Raw genomic sequence first — 21,531 nt, 5'->3', positions numbered from 1 at the left:
GCGCGAAACGCGTTGCATGTTGGGAATAAAAGCTGATTGCTTCAACTGTTGCCTGGTTCCTCAGCGCCCTATCATCCACTGGTCTGGAGGTCATTGGTTTTATATTGCTTATATTGTGGAGCGGCAGCAGAGGGATCTGTTTCATGCTATTATCCAAGTTGTGCTGGCACTTGCGCAACTAACATTGGTAAGCGCTCTATCATTACTAGCGTTTCCACATATGTTATTTATTGCACCATGGAGCGCTCCTTTTTGTCTGTTTTGTAATAGGAAATAACCTGTCTGTATGTGAAATAACTTCAAGGATACAAGTTAAAACTTGGAGAAAAACTTACAAGTCAAAAACATGAATAGTTTAGCAATGGCAGTTCATGGAAGATCCTTCAAAAAGTTTACTACCTTTTCCTCTCTGTTCACACTGGTATTATGACAAATCCTATTAAAGACATTTAAAGAATGTCCATAGGATATGCTAGAATTATCTGACAGACTATGTCTACAGAACCCCCATTCCCCAGTGTGTCCTGATGTTCATTCCATACATACATTTGGTGGGTCAGGAAAACCCATTCAGAAGTTAGGAGCGTTCCAGTCTTCAGTCAAGGTGGCTGTCAGCCAAAGCATAATTTAGCGAATAGCTATTATATGTTTTTGGACTGTTTTACACAAGAAGTAAAAGATTGTATTTATCACAGTTGGGGTACGTTCAGACGAGTGGATCCATGACAAGAACGGGTTAATAACAACTGGCCCTTGGGTTATAACATCTACCCTGCAACTCACACCCCGACGCCACAATAAGAATCTGTTCTAAATATTTAGTAGACTGTGCTCATAGCAGCCAATCACATCTCAGATTTTATTTCTAATATTGCTGTGGTAAAATGAAAGCTGAGCTCTGATTGGTTGCTATAGACGACAAATAATGTTATATACTATAAGGGTGGGTTCACACTATGATTTTACTGTACAGGAACCTGATCTGGCTGGGGGGAGCAAAAACCGGGCGCTCCCATATCCCAGCTGGATCCAGCCCGTATCTAGTTCATTTCAATGAGCCGGATCCGCTCGTGTGAATGTACCCTTACATACAGATTTTGTTTGATGTGGAATCTCTGCAACTAAAATTTCTGCAACAAATCCTTCACTGTTTGAAGCTGGCATTGAAGGGCATATGGACCCATTTAGCACACAATTCCATTTCCATAGTTAGGAATCTTTTCCATGAATGGCATCTTAAAGTAAAGGCAGTGCAGTGTGTTGCTAGTAAAATCTTAATTTTTTAGCTGTCCCTTGTGGAAAATACTTGCATTTGGCGAATAAGATCAGCAAAAATGACAGCATTCTCATGATACTGTTTGTTATTGACTAAACTGCTGTTTTTCTTTCAGCTGTGTTAAAGGGTTGGCCGCTTTATAGGAAAACTTCCTAAAAGGCCATAAACTGGTATGTGTAAGCACGTTCAACTATAACTTTCTTTATACATTATCCCAGCTCTGACATTGAAGGTCCCCAGCTGCTCACTTATCGGCATGTAAACATTGGAGACCTGCTGTGTGTGTCCATAAGACATAAGATGGGTCAGTCACGTAATTTGCCCACATAACTGCTTTCTTGGCTGTTCCTGGCTGCTTCCACTTCTGCACAGGCTCTGAACAGTAACATAGAACACTTCTTAATAAATCCACACGACATTCCATCTTGATTCTGCCTCAAATTTCTCTGGAATACAAGTACAATTGATTTTAATGGGAAAGCTCATGAGGATTTAAAGGGGTACTTTGTTGCAGGACATCTTATCCTCTATGCACAGTATAGAGAATACGTTTCTGATCATGGGGGACCCCCGCGATCTCCTGCTCGGACTGCTCTCAACCACCGCACGTAGCAGGGGCTGACACTTCCCTTCATGAAGCTCTATGGGAGAGCTGGAGATACTCAAATGCTGTACCTCTTTAAGGGACTTTGAAGCAAGGTCAGACCTGAGCCCCCCTCATAGCCGATGTGTATCAGCTGCTATCAACAGCCAGGACTCACTGCTAATGCCAGACATCAGCAACCACACTGATGTTCAACATTTAACCCTTCAGATGCCGTAATGAATAATGATCATGGCATTTAAAAGCTGAAAATGCATGTGCCAGTAGGTTTGGGGGTTAAAATGGTGGCTGGAAGGCTTCTGCTTATCTCCATTCTGGCCTCTTGGATGTTCTTATACATTTTGCCTCAGGCAGAGTATGTATAAGAAGAGCACCCATACTATGGCATAGCAATAAACAGTATTAGCAGTTGAATGCATGCTTTTACTAGCCCCCCATATGGGGACTTAGTATGTATAAAATGTGATTCAAAAATAAACTCCTTCCCTAATAAAAATGTAAATGCTTTCCCCTTTTCTTGTTTTTAATTATTAACATGTTTTTAATTTATTAACATAAACATATTTGTTAATGCTGCATGTATGAAAGTCCACTATTAAAATTTACTGAAACCATTAGGTGAGTGGCATGAACTTAAAAAATAAATAAAAAAATAACGCCAGAATTGCAGATTTTTTGTCACTTCATCTATCAGAAAAAAAATAAAAATAAACCGAGACCAAAAAGATCCATCTAAACAAAAATGGTATCAGGAGGCAGGTCCTTGTAGTTCCACTAAGTGTTTCTGTGTAGGACTGTGAGCTTTGTGCAGCCCAAACAGCTAGGGTACTCATGGCAGGTTACAGCATTTTGCCAAAACAGTGGCGTTTTTGTCATGATTATACATCGATTTTACGCAATCACGGCAGACTTGGTTCACGCTGACTTCATGGCTGCTGCTTTTTCAGGCGTGCTCGCAAACCAGGCCAAGTGAAGGAACAGCAGCAGTGATGTCAGCGTGCTCCTGGAGCACCGCCCATGCACCAAAATGAGGAAGATAACGGGCAAACGCGGCCACAGATAGAGGGTAGGTCAGTATCATTGTCATCAGTGACACTCACACTGCAAGTTTGTACCAACAAGTTAGTGCGGGTGACACTGAAAACAGATTCCCTTAAAGAGGTACTCCACTGGAAAAAAAAAATTTAATCAGTTGGTGCCAGGAAGTTAAACAGATTTGTAAATTACTTCTATTAAAAAATCTTAATCCTTCCAGTATTTATCAGCTGCTGTTATGACCCACAGGAAGTTCTATTCATTTAGAATTTCCATTATTCCTGACCACAGTGCTCTCTGCTGACACCTCTGTCCATTTTAGGAACTGTCCAGAGCAGGAGAGGTTTTCTATGCTGATTTGCTCCTACTCGGGACAGTTCCTAAAATGGACAGAGGTGTCAGCAGAGAGCACTGTGGTAAGGCAGAAATGAAATTCATAAAGAAAACACTTCCTGCGGATCATACGGCAACTGATAACTAATGAAAGGGTTAAGATTTTTTAATAGAAATAATTTAAAAATCTGTTTAACTTTTTGGCACCAGTTGATTTAAGAAATTTTTTTTTCAGTGGAGTACCCCTTTAAAAAGATAATTTCACTGGATAACTGCTTTAACTACAAATACAATAGGCCTGTCTGAGTGAAGCATTAGATGGAGCAATTTCTCAAACTACTGAAAAAGGATTTGATTTAAAAAATCATTGAGTATCTGCTAGAAATTTCCATCAGTAGAATGTTTGTACATACATCATTATTTTCAATTGTATGTTCAAATGTACAGGGTGGGCCATTTATATGGATACACCTTAATAAAATGGGAATGGTTGGTGATATTAACTTCCTGTTTGTGGCACATTAGTATATGTGAGGGGGGAAACTTTTCAAGATGGGTGGTAACCATGGCGGCCATTTTGAAGTCAGCCATTTTGAATCCAACTTTTGTTTTTTCAATAGGAAGAGGGTCATGTGACACATAAAACTTATTGGGGATTTCACAAGAAAAACAATGATGTGCTTGGTTTTAACGTAACTTTATTCTTTCATGAGTTATTTACAAGTTTCTGACCACTTATAAAATGTGTTCAATGTGCTGCCCATTGTGTTGGATTGTCAATGCAACCCTCTTTTCCCACTCTTCACAAACTGATAGCAACACCGCAGGAGAAATGCTAGCACAGGCTTCCAGTATCCGTAGTTTCAGGTGCTGCAGAATGGGCAAAACAAAAATTGGAACGGGACCCTCAGTTTACGCAGAAGATTTTATTCAGTGATAAGACAAACTTTTATGTGAATGGTGAAGTTAACAAACAAAACCACTGCTATTGGTCTGACACTAACCCACATTGGAAAGATCCCTCCAAGACAGTTGGAACACAAAAATTGATGGTATGGTGTGGTAAATGAGGTACAAAGATAGTGGGGCCATTCTTCATCAATGGAAACCTCAAGGCCACTGGATACGCGAAATTGCTACATGATGATGTGTTTCTCTCTTTATGCACTGATGCTGGCACGTTCCCTGAGTTTTTCCAGCAAGATGGTGCACCACCACATTATGGGTGTCAGGTCCGAGCATTCCTAGATGAACAGTTTCCTGGAAAGTGGATTGGTCGTCGTGGGCCAGTTGAATGGCCCCCAAGGTCTCCCGATCTGACCCCTTAGACTTTTATCTTTGGGGTCATCTGAAGGCAATTGTCTATGCTGTGAAGATACGAGATGTGCAGCACCTGAAACTATGGATACTGGAAGCCTGTGCTAGCATTTCTCCTGTGGTGTTGCTATCAGTGTGTGAAGAGTGGGAGAAGAGGGTTGCATTGACAATCCAACACAATGGGCAGCACATTGAACACATTTTATAAGTGGTCAGAAACTTGTAAATAACTCATGAAAGAATAAAGTTACGTTAAAACCAAGCACATCATTGTTTTTCTTGTGAAATTCACAATAAGTTTGATGTGTCACATGTCCCTCTTCCTATTGAAAAAAAGAAGTTTGATTCAAAATGTCTGACTTAAAAATGGCCGCCATGGTCCCCACCCATCTTGGAAAGTTTCCCCCCTCCCATATACTAATGTGCCACAAACAGGAAGTTAATATCACCAACCATTCCCATTTTATTAAGGTGTATCCATATAAATGGCCCACCCTGTAGTAGCATGTATATTATAAATGTAAATGCCAAACAAGATGCATTGCCAATTATCATATTATTTATGTGGGCACACACAATTGGTTTTGCTTCTGGCCTGTCTTACTAAGCCTGATTTCCCTCAGCATATGTTACATTTCCTCCTGAGTATAAAAAGGGTTTACTGGGAAAACATGACTGATGGCCTATCCTCCTTTTTTGAAAGTAAGCTGGAATGGTTTTCTAATCCTGGAACACCCCTTTAAGACTGGGTTCACATCAGCATTTGGAGCTTTGTTTGCTGATTCCGTTATTTTGACAGGGCTTTAGCAGTGAAAAACTATGCATGTCAGGTAAAATAATGTAAATTGACTGGCATCTAACGGAACCCATTCAACGTGAATGGAACCTGCCTAGTTTAGGTGATGCCTGCTGTCACAACCTCAGTGCCAGCCCCGTTATCAACTGTTGTAAAGAAGCTCCACAATGCTAATGTGACCATAGCCTAGATTGTTTTTAGATGTAGAATGTGTATACTGTAATATAAAGTATCATTTAAACTAAATTGTAGCTTTATTTTATGAGCCTTACAACTTTGGGTCACATGTTTATTTTGATATTTTACAAGTTCAACTTTCAGCCCTAAAATGGTAAAGTGTTAGGTAAAGTGCGTGTCAAGAATTCCAGTAGAAGCTGTTTCACAACTTCTTATTATAGGAAGAAAAACTAAAATGTGTGCAGTTTCAGTATTAATCTTGAAAGAAAGACAAAATAATGTTTTGCTTCACATTTATTGGATGCTGCTAAAATATTCTTTGGCATTATTTACAAAATACATACAGTAAAGTAAAATATATTATCTTAAATATTATAGCTTTAAAATTTAAATATCTAAAAACAAACAAGTCCTTATACATAGAATATATTACCTTTGATCCCGCATAACACTTCAGTTCTTCATTGCAAACTCACTTTTACAGCTGTGCTCAAAAATTTGCATACCCGTGGAGAACTGGTAATAGATCTACCATTTTTAAAGCGAGCAGGCAAAACACATATCTTTTATTTCTTATATAATTCATATTCAACTGTAGGTTATAACAGAATGGCACAATCATAAAACAAGACATGGCAACAAATAAAACAGTGAAACGAGTCCTGTTAAAAGTCTGCATCGCCTTAGTTACTGAGGACCTGTTATCAAGATATAGTGTATATAACCAAAAACCACACGTAAGGCTCTTTAATATAACATTTCCTACTTATATATATATATTGGCCGCGAGTAGTGATTGGGTTGGGCACCTCTGGCAAGTAGTTACTGTGTCCTGGGTGATTGAGGGAGTGGGAGGGAGCAAGCATTGCACATACAGCAGCAGCCTGCCTTCACTGTACATTAGGGTAAATAAATATTTTCACCCAATAAGGAGCTTTAGAGACAGGGTCACCCACACTATCTACCTGAGTACTCAAGTTAGCTCGGGTGACCATGTTGCGAGTTTCTCTTTAAGGTGCATTATGTGTTGCTAATGGTTATATACACTAAATCTTGGTGACATGTTCCATTTAATACTGTGTATTGCTCCCTCTATCATCAATAACAGTGTGCATCGTTTTGTAATAGTTGCCTATGAGGCTCTGAATTCTTGCAGGTGGTATTACTGGCCATTAGTCATGACAAAATTTCTTCAGGTCATGCAAAGTCTTTGATTGTCTTGCATGAACCACATGTTTGAGATCTCCCCAGAGTGGCTTGATGATGTTATGGTCAGGAGACTGTGTTGGCCACTCCTAAAACATGGAGGGCCACGGCGTCATGCTGTGGCAGACACGCCACCTGCACGGGAGAGTTGCGGCAGAGCCGGGGCCCCCGTACAGGAGATTACGGGGGGGGGGGGGGTGTCCCAGCATTCAGACCCCGTGATCAGACATTTATCTAGGGCAGCAGATCTCCTTTAAGGGTTGGTTTTCCTGTGTGTGGCTGAATCCTCATGCATTGCTATGATGACGCCCGGGCCTATCAGGGGACTTTGACATAGGTCTCAGTGGCCACGCCCTTCAGTTTGTTTCTCAAGTTGCCTGTGTTCAATCTTTCTGCACTAGCATCTCCATTTCTCCTTACTTGATCCTTCCTGTGTGCTTTTAACTCCTGGCTTTGTGACCTAACTATTCTTCCATCATCTGTTTTTGTACTACGCGTTCTGTTGGTTTTGATTTGGCCTGTCTAAATATGCATTTGTTGGTTTGTTCCCTTTGTTTTGTAACTTGTGCTTTGCCTGTTAAGCCTTTTTATCCTGACCTGCTTCCATAATGTATATCCAGTATTTTGTTTATTGTTTTGGGCCTTGTTAATCTCCTGCACAGGGACCAGTTCAGGATCCATTGCTTACGGTGGATACTCAAGAAGGCAGGGAATGAGGCTGTGGGTGAGCTCAGGGCTGCACTTATCCCAACCTGATGTGACATACTTATTGTGATTATTATCATGCTGGAAAGTCCAAGAGCGTCCCAGAAGAAAGCAAATTGTCTGCCAGTATTTTCTGATAATATGCTGCATTCATCTTGCCATTTATTTTCACAAGGTCACAGTGCCTTTAAAGCGCCCCTCCAAAAAAAACATCAGTGAGCAATCACCTTGCCTCATAGTGGGGATGGGTATTCTTGAAATAGGCCTTGTTGACCCCTCTCTGTACATAGTGTTTATGGTTGTGCTCATAGAGCTCTATTATAGTCTTGTCACTCCAGTGAAGGTTTCTTTCTGGCAACTTGGCCATGAAGCTCATATTATCAAACAATTCTTCTGGCAGTTGTGGCTGAAATCTTTCTTGGTTCTACCTGACCTTGGCTCTGTATTAGGAGATCCCAACATTTTTCCACATCTTAATAGGTAATAAAACAGTACTGACTGGCATTTCAAGACTTTTAATATTTTTTTATATCCTTTACCATCTTTCTAAAGTTTTATTACCTTTTAAATTTTTTCTGCTCATTCATTGGACATTATCTACCCTGCTCTGTACATCATGTAACAGCTAACAAACTGATTGACTATTTATACACAGATACTAATTGACAATTAAGAAACCACAGGTGTGGAAAATTTACCTTCAATAACCCTTTGAACCTTTGCGTGTCTTCTTACATGCCTTCAACAAGACCAGACATTCAAGGGTATGTAAACTTTTGAACAGGGCCATTTGGGTGATTTTTTTTGAGTGATAGGTGACAGATCCAGTTTTAAAGACTTTGTTAATTTATCATTGTTTTTTCCCTTTATTGGTGTTTAAAAAGTCGTATAATTTTGCACAATAGGTGATTTGTGTAAAAATGTTGCATATTTTTATTTAGACTGTTTCAAGAAAGCAACCTGAATATGGTGTGGTGTGGTTAGCTTTGGTAAGCTGGCTTGATGATGTATCTACTGACTTTTTTTGTGGAAACACTCACATTTTTAAACAATGTTACACCAGCCTGGCCCGCACTTTAAAACTTTATTAGATCTACACTATGTAGATCTATATGTGAGAAAATGCACCTCTCTGATAAATGTGGAGGAAGTACACAAGACATAACTTGATTTACACAAATCCCCACCTTAGACAGTAAATGATGAGCAACAAAAAAAAATGTTTTAAACCTATTTGTGAAGAAGGATATCTTGGCAACCGTCAGGTGATTCCATGCTTCATATTATTCAGAATTGTCAATTCAATACAATGCATCTAGGTAGGACACTGACAATTCCCAATTCTTAGTTTTTTTTGCTTTTATAACATTCTAAGTGTCATATGTTCATTCCTTTTGTATGATGGCTTTTTTAATTTGTTTTCCCTTAAAGGGGTACTCTGCTGCTCAGCCCCCAGATGCTTAGAGCTGATGTCACGGCCCCCAGTCGTCACTCCCCCTCCTATAGACTTCCATTGAGGGGGGCAGGGCATTACATCATGAGGGGGCGGGGCCATTGACATCACATTATGTTCCGAACGCTGAGTAGCAGAGTACTCCTTTAAAACTGGTCCCTAAATTTTGTCCTGCAAAAAGAAAAACCTCATAAAGTTACACTAATAAATACACTTTAATCTTTTTATTTTCACAATGACTTGTATCTTCCAATAGCATCATTTTTTAAATACATATCTTACCAGTAAATAATTATCATTGTGTTAATTTATTGTGTTCATTTCCCCCTATTTATCCTGTGATATGAAAAAAATATTAACTGTAATCTATGTTAAAATAACATTAATACCAGAACACTTTTTAACACTTTAAAATGTACCTGTCCATTAAAAAAAAAAAAAAAAATAATAAGAAAAATGTATATATACAGTATGTTTTGATCAGAGCCAGTCCTGGGGCTAAAGCAAAAACATTTATAAAAACTTAGCAAAACTTCTGAAATATCACTGTGCAAAGTTTTCAAAATGGTAAGTTCTTTAAAATGCCTTGAATCAGTCATCATGTGTAACTCCTGGTCTGGTTACTACGTTAGCAATTTATGGCAGTTGCAGTGAAATGTTGTTTATGTTACTATTAGTTAAAGGGGTACTCCGCTGCTCAGCATTTGGAACAAAATGTTCCGAATGCTTAGAGCTGGCACCGGGAGCTCGTGATGTCATAGCCCCACCCCTTCATGATGTCACGCTCCGCCCCCCTCAATACAAGTTTTGTTCCAAACGCTGAGCAGTGGAGTACCCCTTTAAAGCCATCACCTGCCATTGATTGTGAGGGCACAGCTTCCTGTCGACACCTTTTCATGTTCAGTAGATGCCATTACACAGCTAAGCTGCAAAAGCATGTATTATATGAAGCAATGTAGCATAAAGTAAAGTAATGTAAGGAAACTTTGTATAAGACTATGTTCACAAGGTGCAAATATATTGTGGATTTTCTACAGCAAAACATACACAAAATACATCTAATACACAAAAAATCGGCAGTGTGAACATACCCTTACTTATCTTATTTAGTTATAGCATAGCAGTTTTTTTCCAGTGGTCCTTGGTAGCAGAGCATTTAATGCATAAATACTTTATTACTCTCTATGGTCTTTATTAGTAGATGACAATTCATAGAACTATGATGATGTTTAAACATATTTTACAGCATCTCAGGGAATGGGTTCTCAGTTACGGTGAAAAGTCTTTTGGTCTGATCATCATCCTAACAGCCTTGAAGGTTTGCCTGTAACTGTGTAAGTTCTCTTCAGAAACACCTGGCCATGTACCCCAAAAAATCCCATTACGCACACCCTTGTATTCTTTCTCATAGTATTTACCATTAAGATTTGCAGACATGCATGCATCAAACCACCACCCAGACCCATAGTAAGCGCCACAATTTCCAGATGGATACCTGTCATTGTCTTTGTCTGGAGTAGTAAAGAATTTTTGGTCATGGTTGTACTGTTTGCTGAAGTGTAGTGCATCACCAGCCGTTCCATGATAGTCGCCGAGAGACAGTTTATACTTAAGATATTCATTAGCCACATAGAACTGGTCATAATTGGCAAATTCTTTAACACCCTTAAAATCCTCAAGTTCAATTCTCAGCATCATGTTACTGCTTTTGGATAAGAGATGAAGCCTGTCGTTTCCCAACCAAAACTCACCACTGAGGTTTCCAAAACCATTTTTGTATTCATTCCATGTCCTATTGAAATTTATGGTGCCATCTTCACGCCTTTGCACTACTGTCCAGCCTCCACCCATAGATTCCATATCACAGAAGACTTCAAATGTCTTATTCTTTGGATCTGGCATAACTTGGTAAATACCATTTAGTCTTTTGCCCATCTTGTAGTATTCAGAACAGTCTTTGAAGATAAACTGTATGCCTAGAAATGAAACAGACATATATATATAGCAGTTTTGTCAAATGCATTACAAATAATTACCTCTTCACATATACAATAGAGGAACATTAGAAAAAGGCATACAATAAAGGTCTTTCCTTGCACTTATTTATTGCACTATGGCCCCGTTCTGTTGCCTTACTGCCTCCATGTCTGTAACAATGAACAGCGAAAGGAGCCCAGGCGCAGTGGAGGAGTTAGTGGCATGTATGTCACATGTTTGTTCTTAGGAAGACATGTTACTGACAGGGGAGCAGCGTAGCAACAGAACAGGGCCATAATGCAATGGGGGTGGTTTGGCTATTACCATCCACAGGGGGCTGATACTATGGGGGAGTGGGGTGTTAATACTTACAGGAAAGCTGTTACTTCCTACAGGGGGGGGGGGCTGCTATTATTTACAGAGGGCTGTTACTACCTACAATGGGGGGTGTTTACTACTACTACGGTATCTACAGTGGGTTGATACCATCTATTAGTGGCTGATACTATCTACATGGGGACTACGACTATCTACAGGGGGCTGATACTACCTATTCCTAAGCTACAGGGTTGACAGCTACTACCTACAGGGAGGGGGGAGTTTGGAGCTGCTACCATTAACAGGGGGGCATCTACTATGAACAAGGAGGGCGGCTTCTACCTACAAGGGGTTGCTATTGTACTCTTCACAAACCTGTGAAAATATGCATTAAATAAATTGTGATCATGTTCAAAGACCAGCTGTCCTGACACATCTGTGTAAACAAATCTGGAATATCTTCCCATTGTGCCATTACTCTTTTATTAGTCCTTCTAAAAATGAATGAACAAAATTGACAACTGGCTATCACCATTCCCCTTGACAATAGGGTGTGTCCCTCCATATGCTGACACTGTCCAGTAGGTGCTGACAGTAAGAGTGTGGACAGACATGCCACATTTCCAGGAGGAATAACAGAGCAATGGATACCGGAACTGTATTTACGAATAAAATAGACATGCCATTAACAAGTCAATCTGATGGAAGAGCTGACAGCTTCTCTTTAAAAGATCTGTAACTTTCATACAGTAGGATGAAGGATTTAGAGGAATACAAGATAAAGTGCTGTCAATTCTAGCTATAATTTTTTTGAATCAGCTTAGGCTACCAAGGAATACAAAAAATTGCTATCCTATATAAATGCACCCTGCTTATCTCTAGAAAACTTTTCTTGTGGCTCTGTTGACCTCTTTTGACGTTAATGGCCACAGAGGGACGTCACTTAGAGGAACTATTAACGACAGGAGACCTTTCCATTATTACGATTTTGCCAAAATAAATTGATGTCTGCATTTGTTTTTGTTGGAGGCTTACCACTCAGACATCGTCTGTTATTTTGTTTGTAATATTTATCTTGAAATTGAAATTGTCTCTGGTAGGCAAAATAAAATAAAAAGCTAGAAAAGAAGAGCACTAAGCACACAATTTGGCATGCCACAAAGGAAAGGGTGGACAATAAAACAGCATGCTGGTTTCCTCTTTTATTTATTAATTAATTCAACAGACATTAAACTTGCCAGATGTTCTGAGAGATAAAGTAGATTTAGGACTGTCCTCAACTTTTTTTTTTTCAAGTGGTTAGAGGAAGTGACAGAGCTGAACTGAACTGTATGTCACATACATATCATAAACACCAATATTTCATCCTAATCTCATTTAGGAAATGTTCACAAAACATGGGAAATGTGGAATGTATTCATTGTATGTGATCACGCACTTGTGAGTTGACCTTGCCAACCCAATTTCTATTAGGCGGAGATGTTATTATGTATCATTTTTCAATTGCTTTATGTAAACAGCCAGAAAAAAGGTAATTGTGCTCCTAACTGCAAAATAACCATTTTCTCTTCCAACAGTCCTGGGTAGGGTAATGTTTCCACTAATATGAAATATCATTTTATATCTTTATTAGTTGATGCTTCATGAGTTACACCATATTTAAAGGGAAACTCGCACTAAACCCAGTACACTGCATTACAGTGTGGGTGAACAGGAGTAGAATGAGGTATAACTTACAGACATTGGTCCAGTAGTTTTGAAGATATGGCCCCCATTGGTGGAAAGTAGATCAGGTTTACTGCACAATGGATGTAGGAGACTGCTTGCCCAGCTTTCCTGCCTTTAGCTCTTTATGTAGCATAATACCTGTCCATCATATGAATATTTATTATTTACTCTCTTGTCTTAGTGTTGTGAGAGCCTTTGGTCACATAAGCGATCTGCTCTTCTGCCAGAATAGCTGAGCGTTCACGGTCATACTTTTTACATCTGCAAATACGACCAAAATACATGGTGTAAACATAGCCTCAGAGCATATGATATGTCTATTGAGAAAAAAGGATCATTGAAAGGAGGCTCTACTACCCTGTTTGGTCGACTCTAGCTTGAATGCAAGATGTTGGGCATGGAGCCATACAGGTTCTGAACATTTGCCAACAGATGTTGCAGCTTTGCCTGTAGATCCTGCACACCAAAGCTGCTGTGTCAGTTTGTCCCATAAATTATTTGTGATAAATCCGTTGACCGGGCAGGCCAAGGAAGTGTTGCAATTTTTGAAACGCTTGCTGTGTGTGCAATAGTATTATCCTTCTGGAAAATGCCAGTCGGAAGCACTGCCATTAGAGGCAACACATGTGGCTGCACGTTGTTTTGCACATATTCCTGAGCTCTTAGTGTCCCTCGTAGTTCTACTAGGTGTGACCGAATGTTGTATGCAATGACTCCCCTGATCGTCACACTACCAGTTGGGGCTGTGTGCTGCTTCACCTCAAGAACAACGTTGAAGTGCTAACCATGAGGCCTCCTTACTCTAACCCAAATGTTGTTGGGTCACAAACAGAATCTGGATTCATTGTTAAAGACCATATTGCGATTCCAGTCCATAGTGGTTTAGGGTTCTCATTCATGTCACCAGTTGAAATGAAGGTGCCACTGGCTGGCTGACAATGGGCAGACACATAATTTACACCAAATCTCCTTCTGTTAAGTGCTATGTAATGGTCCAGGCAGAAAAGGGTTTGTGATGAAGGTACTACCTATATCTGGATGGTAGACTAGAAAACTGTTGGAGATGCGTATGTTTGTTCACCGCATGTCGTTGCCCTTATGTAACCACTGCTCCCAACACCCAACCCCACTTTATTCCATATATCATGTATATCTCTTTAACCATAAGGTCCTAAGAAGTAGTTATGAACTTAGCAGGCAATATTTTCTCTTACTTAATGAAGATGGCAAACCTTTCTTGTGGAAAATATTCCATTCCATTAAATGTAGTGGATGCCAACTTGTCCATGCACCTGTTTCTGCTATTTTATGTTAATGTACCGGAGTTGTTTTCACCTTCATTTTTATCACATACAGTAATTAGTCACCTTTTATTTTTTTTATTTTTTTCAAAGCTAAAGCCTCTTTGTAGGGAAACAAAATGTAACTTTTAAAAAGTAGCTTGTGTGAACTCTTGTACAGGCAGAACATTGCAGAGAACAGAGCTCTTGGAACAGAAAATGTTTTCTTAAGCTAAAATAGTCCTTAATACTGGCTTTTGTAAAATTGTTTCCCACAGTTTTTCTCTCCTGTGCCAGGAGATAATGTTAACATTACCACTTGTGCTCAAAACTTTACTAGATCATCACAAGTTTCTTGTGAATTTAACCCTTATGTACTGAGCCCTTTTTCGCAATTCTGACCACCGTCACTTTACACCGCCACCGTCACATTAATAACTCTAAGATGCTTTTACCGATTATTCTGATTCTGAGTTTGTTTTTTTCATGACATATTCTACTTTATTTTGGTGATACATTTTTGTCGTTACTTGCATCCTTTCTTGGTGAAAAATCCCAAAATGTCATGAAAATTTTGAAATTTAGCATTTTTCTAACTTTGAAGCTCTCTGCATGTAAGGAAAATTGATATTCCAAATAAATTTAATATTGATTCACAAATACAATATGTCCACTTTATGTTTGCATCATAAAATAGACACATTTTTTCTTTTAGAAAAAAATTAGGGCTTCAAAGTATAGCAGCAATTTGCAAAATGTTCATGAAAATTGCAAAATCTGAAGGGACAGATGTTACAGAACTTAGGCATGCTGAGAGTTGTAGTTTGGCAACATCTGGAGGGCCACCATTTGGGCACCACTGTATTAGTGGTCTCCAAACTGTGACCCTCCAGATGTTGCAAAACTACAACTCCCAGCATGCTCAGACAGCCTTTGGCTGTCTGGGCATGCTGGAAGTTGCAGTTTGGCTTCCACTAGGAAGGGCAGCAGGAAATATCGCTTACTGCCCCCTTCCTTCCCCCCCATCGTCGCTTCCATACCTGCGCCGCTGATCTTCGCAGTCTCCAGCGATGATCTGCGGTCCCCATGGCATCTTCTGCACAGTTACAGGCCTCCATCTTCTCCCTCCTTCTGCCCGACATCCAGGGGTGGGCAGAATGGGGGGTTTCCATGGCAACCCCCTGTCGTGCGCTGCCATTGGTCAGAACTGAGTTCTGACTAATGGCAGGGGATAGGAGGAGATCGCAGCACTGCGACCTCGCTCCTAGCCCTCAGGATGATCGGCGCTGTCACTGGCAGCTGCAATCATCCCTATTTTCCGGGTGATCGGGTCACCAGAGACCCGATCAGCCCGGAATAGGAGAAAATCGCATGTCTGAATTGACATGCGATTTTCTTCAATCGCCGACATGGGGGGGGGGGGGGGGGGGTGTCTCCCCCCCCCCCCCCTCAGCGATGTCCCGGTATGCCTGCTGAATGATTTCCCACAGGCGTATCCATACACACTCAGTCCGTAAGGACTTTAAAACGTGCTTAACAGGTTAATGCTTTGTTATTTTAGTGTGTATAAGGATAATCATTTTTACTTTTCATAGTACTTTATGTGTAAATCATTTTAGATGTTAATTCAACATTTGTCTAAATTTAGCTTCTGTTGGTATGTACATTTAAAGGGGCACTTCAGTGGAAAATATTTTTTTAAATCAACTGGTGCCAGAAAGTTAAACAGATTTGTAAATTATTTATATAAAAAATTCTTAATCATTCCAGTACTTATCAGCTGCTGTATGTTCCACAGGAAGTTATTTTCTTTTAAAATTTCCTCTCTGTCTGACCACAGTGCTCTCTGCATTTTAGGAACTGTCCAGAGTAGGAGCAAATCCCCATAGTAAACCTCTCCCATTCTGGACAGTTCCTAAAATGGACAGAGGTGTCAGCAGAGAGCAGTGTGGTCAGACTTAAAAGCACTTCACAACTTCCTGTGGAGCATACAGCAGCTGATAAGTACTGGAAGGATTAAGATTTTTTAATAGAAGTAATTTACAAATCTGTTAAACTTTCTGGCACCAGTTGATTTAAAAAAATTTAAAAGGTTTTACCGTGGAGTTCCCCTTTAACTTGGATCATGTACAATGTAGTAGGCAAAGTTATATATATATATATATATATATATATATATATATATATATATAACATGTTAAGGATGCAGGGCATACCTGTATGCCCTGCGCCCGCTCCCCTGCTATGACGTGGACTCAAGAGCTGACTCCGCGTCATAGGACCTACGGTATATCTAATGCCGGAAATCACCAATCGCGGTGATGCCCGGCATTTACCCCTTAGAAGCCTCACAGTTGATCGCTGCATCTAATATAAAAAAAAAGCATTCCCGGCAGCTCATTTGGGATCGCCGCCTCCTCTCTGTTCTATCACTTCTGCCATACTCCAGACAGCCTCAGCAGCCTGGAGCAACTGACCACAGATAAAACTGATTAATGCTATGCTATGGCATAGCATTGAACAGTGTATGCAATCAAAAGATTGTATGTTATTGTCCCCTATGGGGACAGAAAAATGGTGTAAAAAAAGTTTTAAAAAAAGAAAATAAATAAAAAATAATTAATAATTGTGAATTATCCCTTCCATAATAAAAGTTTGAATCACCCACCTTTTCTCATAAAAAAAAATGTAAACAAAAATAAATCTAAACATATGAGGTATCGCCGCATGTGTAAATGTCCAAATTATAAAAATATAACATTAATTAAACCACGCGGTCAATGGCGTATACGTAAAAAATTCCAAAGTCTAAAATTGCGCATTTTTTATCATTTTGTATACCCTAAAAAAAATGTGTAAAAAGGGATCAAAAATCCCATCAAAACAAAAATTGTACCGATAAAAACTACAGATGACTGTGCAAAAAATGAGCCCTCATATAGCCTTATATGCGGTAAAATAGAAAAGGTATAAAAGGTCAGAAGATGACAATTTTAAAGATACTAATTTTGGTGCATGTAGTTTTATTTTATTTTAAGTAGTAAAATAAAATAAAACCTACATAAATTGGGTATCCTTGGGTAACCGTATGGACCTACAGAATAAATATAAGAAGCGGCTAAAAATAACCATATGGCATGTTTTTTTTTCAATTTTGTCCCACAAATCTTTTTTTTTTTTTTTCGCCATAGATTTTCGGTTGAAATGACTGATGTTGTTTCAAAGTAAAATTGGTAGCACATAAAACAAGCCCTCATATAGGTCTGTAGGTGAAAAACTGAAAGCGTTATGATTTTAAGAAGGTGCGGAGGAAACAACAAAAGTGCAAAAACGGAAAAACCCTCAGTCCTTAAAGGGTTAATCAGATACATTAACGTTTATGACTTCTATCATGCTGTTTATTCTTTTTCTCGGGGACACTTTTATATTACTTGATTCTTTATATTTTCTACAGGACTTGCCTAAGCTATGCTCACACCTCCATCATATATTCCTGTGAAAGCAATAGACAACACAACAGAGCCCGACAGACCCCATTATAACTTAGTAGGGTCCATCAGTCACCACCAGTCTGTCCATGTGCAACAGATCTTCCGCTGCATTGCGTATTCTGTTTATAATGAAAACCAGGACACCAATGTAAACTAAGCTATAGTTAACCCATAGTAGACAGCCTTTACTATATGGTCCTATAAGAAAATAGACATATTTAGACATAAGGCTCGTTTGTTCTTTGCATGTCAATATTCAATTATAGATAGATAGATAGGAAGGGATAGATAGATATGAGATAGATAGATAGATAGATAGATAGGAAGAGATAGATAGATATGAAGGGATAGATAGATAGCTAGGAAGGGATAGATAGATATGAGATAGATAGATAGATAGATAGATAGATAGGAAGAGATAGATAGATATGAAGGGATAGATAGATAGATAGGAAGGGATAGATAGATATGAGATAGATAGATAGATAGATAGATAGATAGATAGGAAGAGATAGATAGATATGAAGGGATAGATAGATAGCTAGGAAGGGATAGATGGATGGATGGATAGATAGATAGGTAGGAAGGGATAGATAGGTAGGAAGGGATAGATAGATAGATAGGAAGGGATAGATAGATAGATAGATATGAGATAGATAGATAGGAAGAGATAGATAAATAGATAGATATAGATAGACAGACAGACAGACAGACAGATAGATAGATAGATAGATAGGAAGGGATAGATAGATAGATATGAGATAGATAGATAGATAGGAAGGGATAGATAGATTCATATTCATGAAAGCTGACACTTAAGAAAACTTATTAGCAGTCATATATGTTAATAAGTCAGGTATTAAAGAGCTGAATTTTAAGTACATAAATGAAATGAAGGCTTACTTGAAAGTGGTCCCTTCAGGGAACAGTTGTTAGAACACTTGTCACCATTGCCGAGTGTGAATGCCAGGTTTGCTATCTTCTTGTCAATGTAATCTTCCACATTGTTCATGTTCATCTTCTCTATCTGATCCTGCAAGTTGGTAATCTGAATCCGTGCATTCTTTAGACTTATGGACATTTTCTTCATCTTAGACTGCAGATCTTGTATGTGATTCACCTGCCCGTCTCCATCAGTGACCTCTGTAGTCCCTTTCTCCGGGATCTCATCTGCCTGCAGTTTGCAGTCCTGACATGATTTCTTAAGATTACTTACAGTTTCCTTAAGGCTCTGGACTTCCTTCAGTGTTTTTTCAAGAAGCTGCAACTGCTTGGGTAACTGTATTGTCATTGGAGGCAACATTATCTGGTAGGGACAGTTCTCTTCTCCATCACATTTAGCACCAGTCTTTATTTTGATGGGACAAGTATTGCCATGGTTTTCTGATGGAACATTCTTTTCTTCTGCCCCAGCAAGCCCAGCTGACAAGGCAGCAAAGGTTATCAGACACAAGAGAGGCTTCATCATTGTAGAGAATAGAGTAAAAGGCTCAGCACAGTTCATAAAGAATGAGCAGGCTCTGCTGCAACAAATCACATTACTCCGAAATGGGTGGGAGCTCTTGAATATGTAGCAAATAGTTGTGAAGGGGAATTTCCTGTCAAAGTGATAAAAAATATTTCCTCTATTTTGAAAATCGCTAAACAGCAGATACAAATAGATTTTCTGAGAAATAGCCAAGGTAAAAGTGAAAATACCATATAGAAAAAAAATCCAATTTAAATATATATATATTTTTTTTAATGGATGTAGTAGGATTGCATTATGGTTATACACAAATGACCTCACATATGAACAATAGTGCATTCTGGAACTGTTATTGGCCATGCTGCTTTTAAAGGATACCTCTCATCAAATAAACTTTTGATATATTTTAGATTAATGAATGTTGAATAACTTTCCAATAGCATGTTAATGAAAAATATGCTTCTTTCTATTGTATTTTTCCCAATCAGTCCTGTCAGCAAGCATTTCTGACTCATGCTGGAGTCCTAAACACTCAGAGCGGCCAGCCTGCTTTGTTCACAGCCAAACAGGCTGTGAACAAAGCAGGCTGGCAGCTCTGAGTGTTCTCCTTTGTGAACAAAGCAGACTGGCAGCTCGTAGTGTTTAGGACTCCAGCATGAGTCTGAAATGCTTGCTGCCAGGACTGGTAGGGAGACCCCTAGTGGTCATTTCTTCAAAGTGGAAAATTAAATAGAAAGAAGCATATTTTTTTTATAACATCCAATTGTAAAGTTATTATGCATACATTAATCTATAATATATCAAAAGTTTTTTTGATGAGAGGTACCCTTTAAGATATATATGGGCTATAACTTGGTGGGACCCCAATTGACTTCTGGCACCATTACCAGTCCTAAAAAATATAGGGACAGAGGCACCTATTTAGTGCAGCAGCCTCTAAATGTCTTAGCACTGTAGCACTACTGGCCACCTGGCTGCTCAATGTATTGCAACTGCTCAATTTAAAGGGGTACTCCGGTGGATTTTTTTTTTTAAATCAACTGGTGCTTGAAAGTTAAAATGATTTGTAAATGACTTCTATTTTAAAATCTTTAGCCTTCCAGTACTTATCAGCTGCTGTATGCTCTAGAGAAAGTTGTGTAGCTCTTTCCAGTTTGACCACAGTGCTCTTTGCTGACACCTCTGTCCATGTCAGGAACTGTCCATAGCAGGAGAGGTTTGCTATGGGAATTTGCTTCTACTCTGGACAGTTCCTGACATGGACAGAGGTGTCAGCAGAGAGCACTGTGGTCAGACTGGAAAGAACTACACAACTTTCTCTTGAGCAACATTTTCCCAGAAAGGAACTGCTATTTAACTGATATTTTAGCCAACACATTAGCAAGACCATTTTTTCCATTACGGTAGCCTTATAAAAGAGTTTGTTTTTGCTTTTATGTCATAAGTAGTCTTCGTTTTGTCTATTGCAACCTATAGCTATGACGCAGGCATGGTGCGTGTTGAAATAACTTTTTAGACTTTTCTTATGCTATGGTAGCTCGCTTTTCCACTTTTTTGTCTGATCGAATCTTAATGCCTTGAAAAAGTTGCAACTCAAAGGGCAACTCACATGCAAAATTTGGATTGGCAAATATGTTGTTTCTACTACAGGCTTCATGTTTTACATGGGAAATGTGCCTTGAATTGACATTCTTATGTAGCTCCCTCCACTTGATCTTGTAGTGTATCAAGTAACCTAGAGCACACCATGTCGAGTTAGCTGCATTTTGGGCTTCTCCCAAGCCCTACCCAACCAATAAACCATATGTAGAACTTGTGCAAACTAATCTAAATCATCTTCAACAGGAAAAATAGTAGGAAATTGACACTTATTGTCAAACTTGGGCAAGGCTGGCCTGAATAAGACAGTGGGTAGAATTTGGTACATGTTTCACAGTCCTCTCCACTCCCACTGTATGCCATGTCTATTTTGTGGAAGACCACCCTGGCACTGGGGTTTTAGGCTGGGAAAGATTGTCTATGAGTTGTTTGTTTTAAACATATCACCACACAGGAGGTAGTCCAAGTAGGCAAAAGAAAATATTATACTGCAAAATGGTGCTACCATTCAAGGAAATAAAAGATCACTGGCCCACATTTATCATTGCAGTGCAAGTGAAGCATTTTTTTACACCTTTTTTTTTGTGTGCTGATAAATTTGGTGCTCCTACACATTATTAAAAGGTAAAAGAGCTTTGATAAATTTTGTGCAGGTCCACATTTTCTGAAATTTCTGTCTACACATACACCAAAAAGCTACACCATGTCTGCGCTGGTGCAGTTTTAGAGACTTTTCAGTGGCTTTGTGCCTTTTTTTGCTCCTTTGTA

At 39.1% G+C, this 21,531-nt stretch overlaps 2 protein-coding genes across 4 annotated transcripts in view; one reads left to right on the top strand and one right to left on the bottom strand.

Moving 5' to 3' along the window:
- The window catches only part of CCDC146 (coiled-coil domain containing 146), a 119,684-nt gene that overhangs the window by 14,969 nt on the left and 83,184 nt on the right, over positions 1-21,531 (top strand). The gene's annotated exons all lie outside the window — the stretch shown is intronic.
- FGL2 (fibrinogen like 2) overlaps positions 5,826-21,531 on the bottom strand; it is a 70,940-nt gene continuing 55,234 nt past the window's right edge. Inside the window, exons 4-5 of the mRNA XM_056573481.1 lie at positions 18,600-19,294; positions 5,826-10,878 (exon numbers count right to left, since the gene is read on the bottom strand). Coding sequence (XP_056429456.1) covers positions 10,172-10,878; positions 18,600-19,200 — 1,308 coding nt within the window. The 5' untranslated portion in view covers positions 19,201-19,294 and the 3' untranslated portion in view covers positions 5,826-10,171. The remainder of the gene's footprint in view (positions 10,879-18,599; positions 19,295-21,531) is intronic.

Source organism: Hyla sarda, chromosome 4, assembly GCF_029499605.1.
Source record: "Hyla sarda isolate aHylSar1 chromosome 4, aHylSar1.hap1, whole genome shotgun sequence".
In the NCBI taxonomy this organism is placed as follows: Eukaryota; Metazoa; Chordata; class Amphibia; order Anura; family Hylidae; genus Hyla; species Hyla sarda.
The sequence above is the reverse complement of the archived record's forward strand: the minus strand, read 5'-3'. Positions and strand labels throughout refer to the sequence as shown.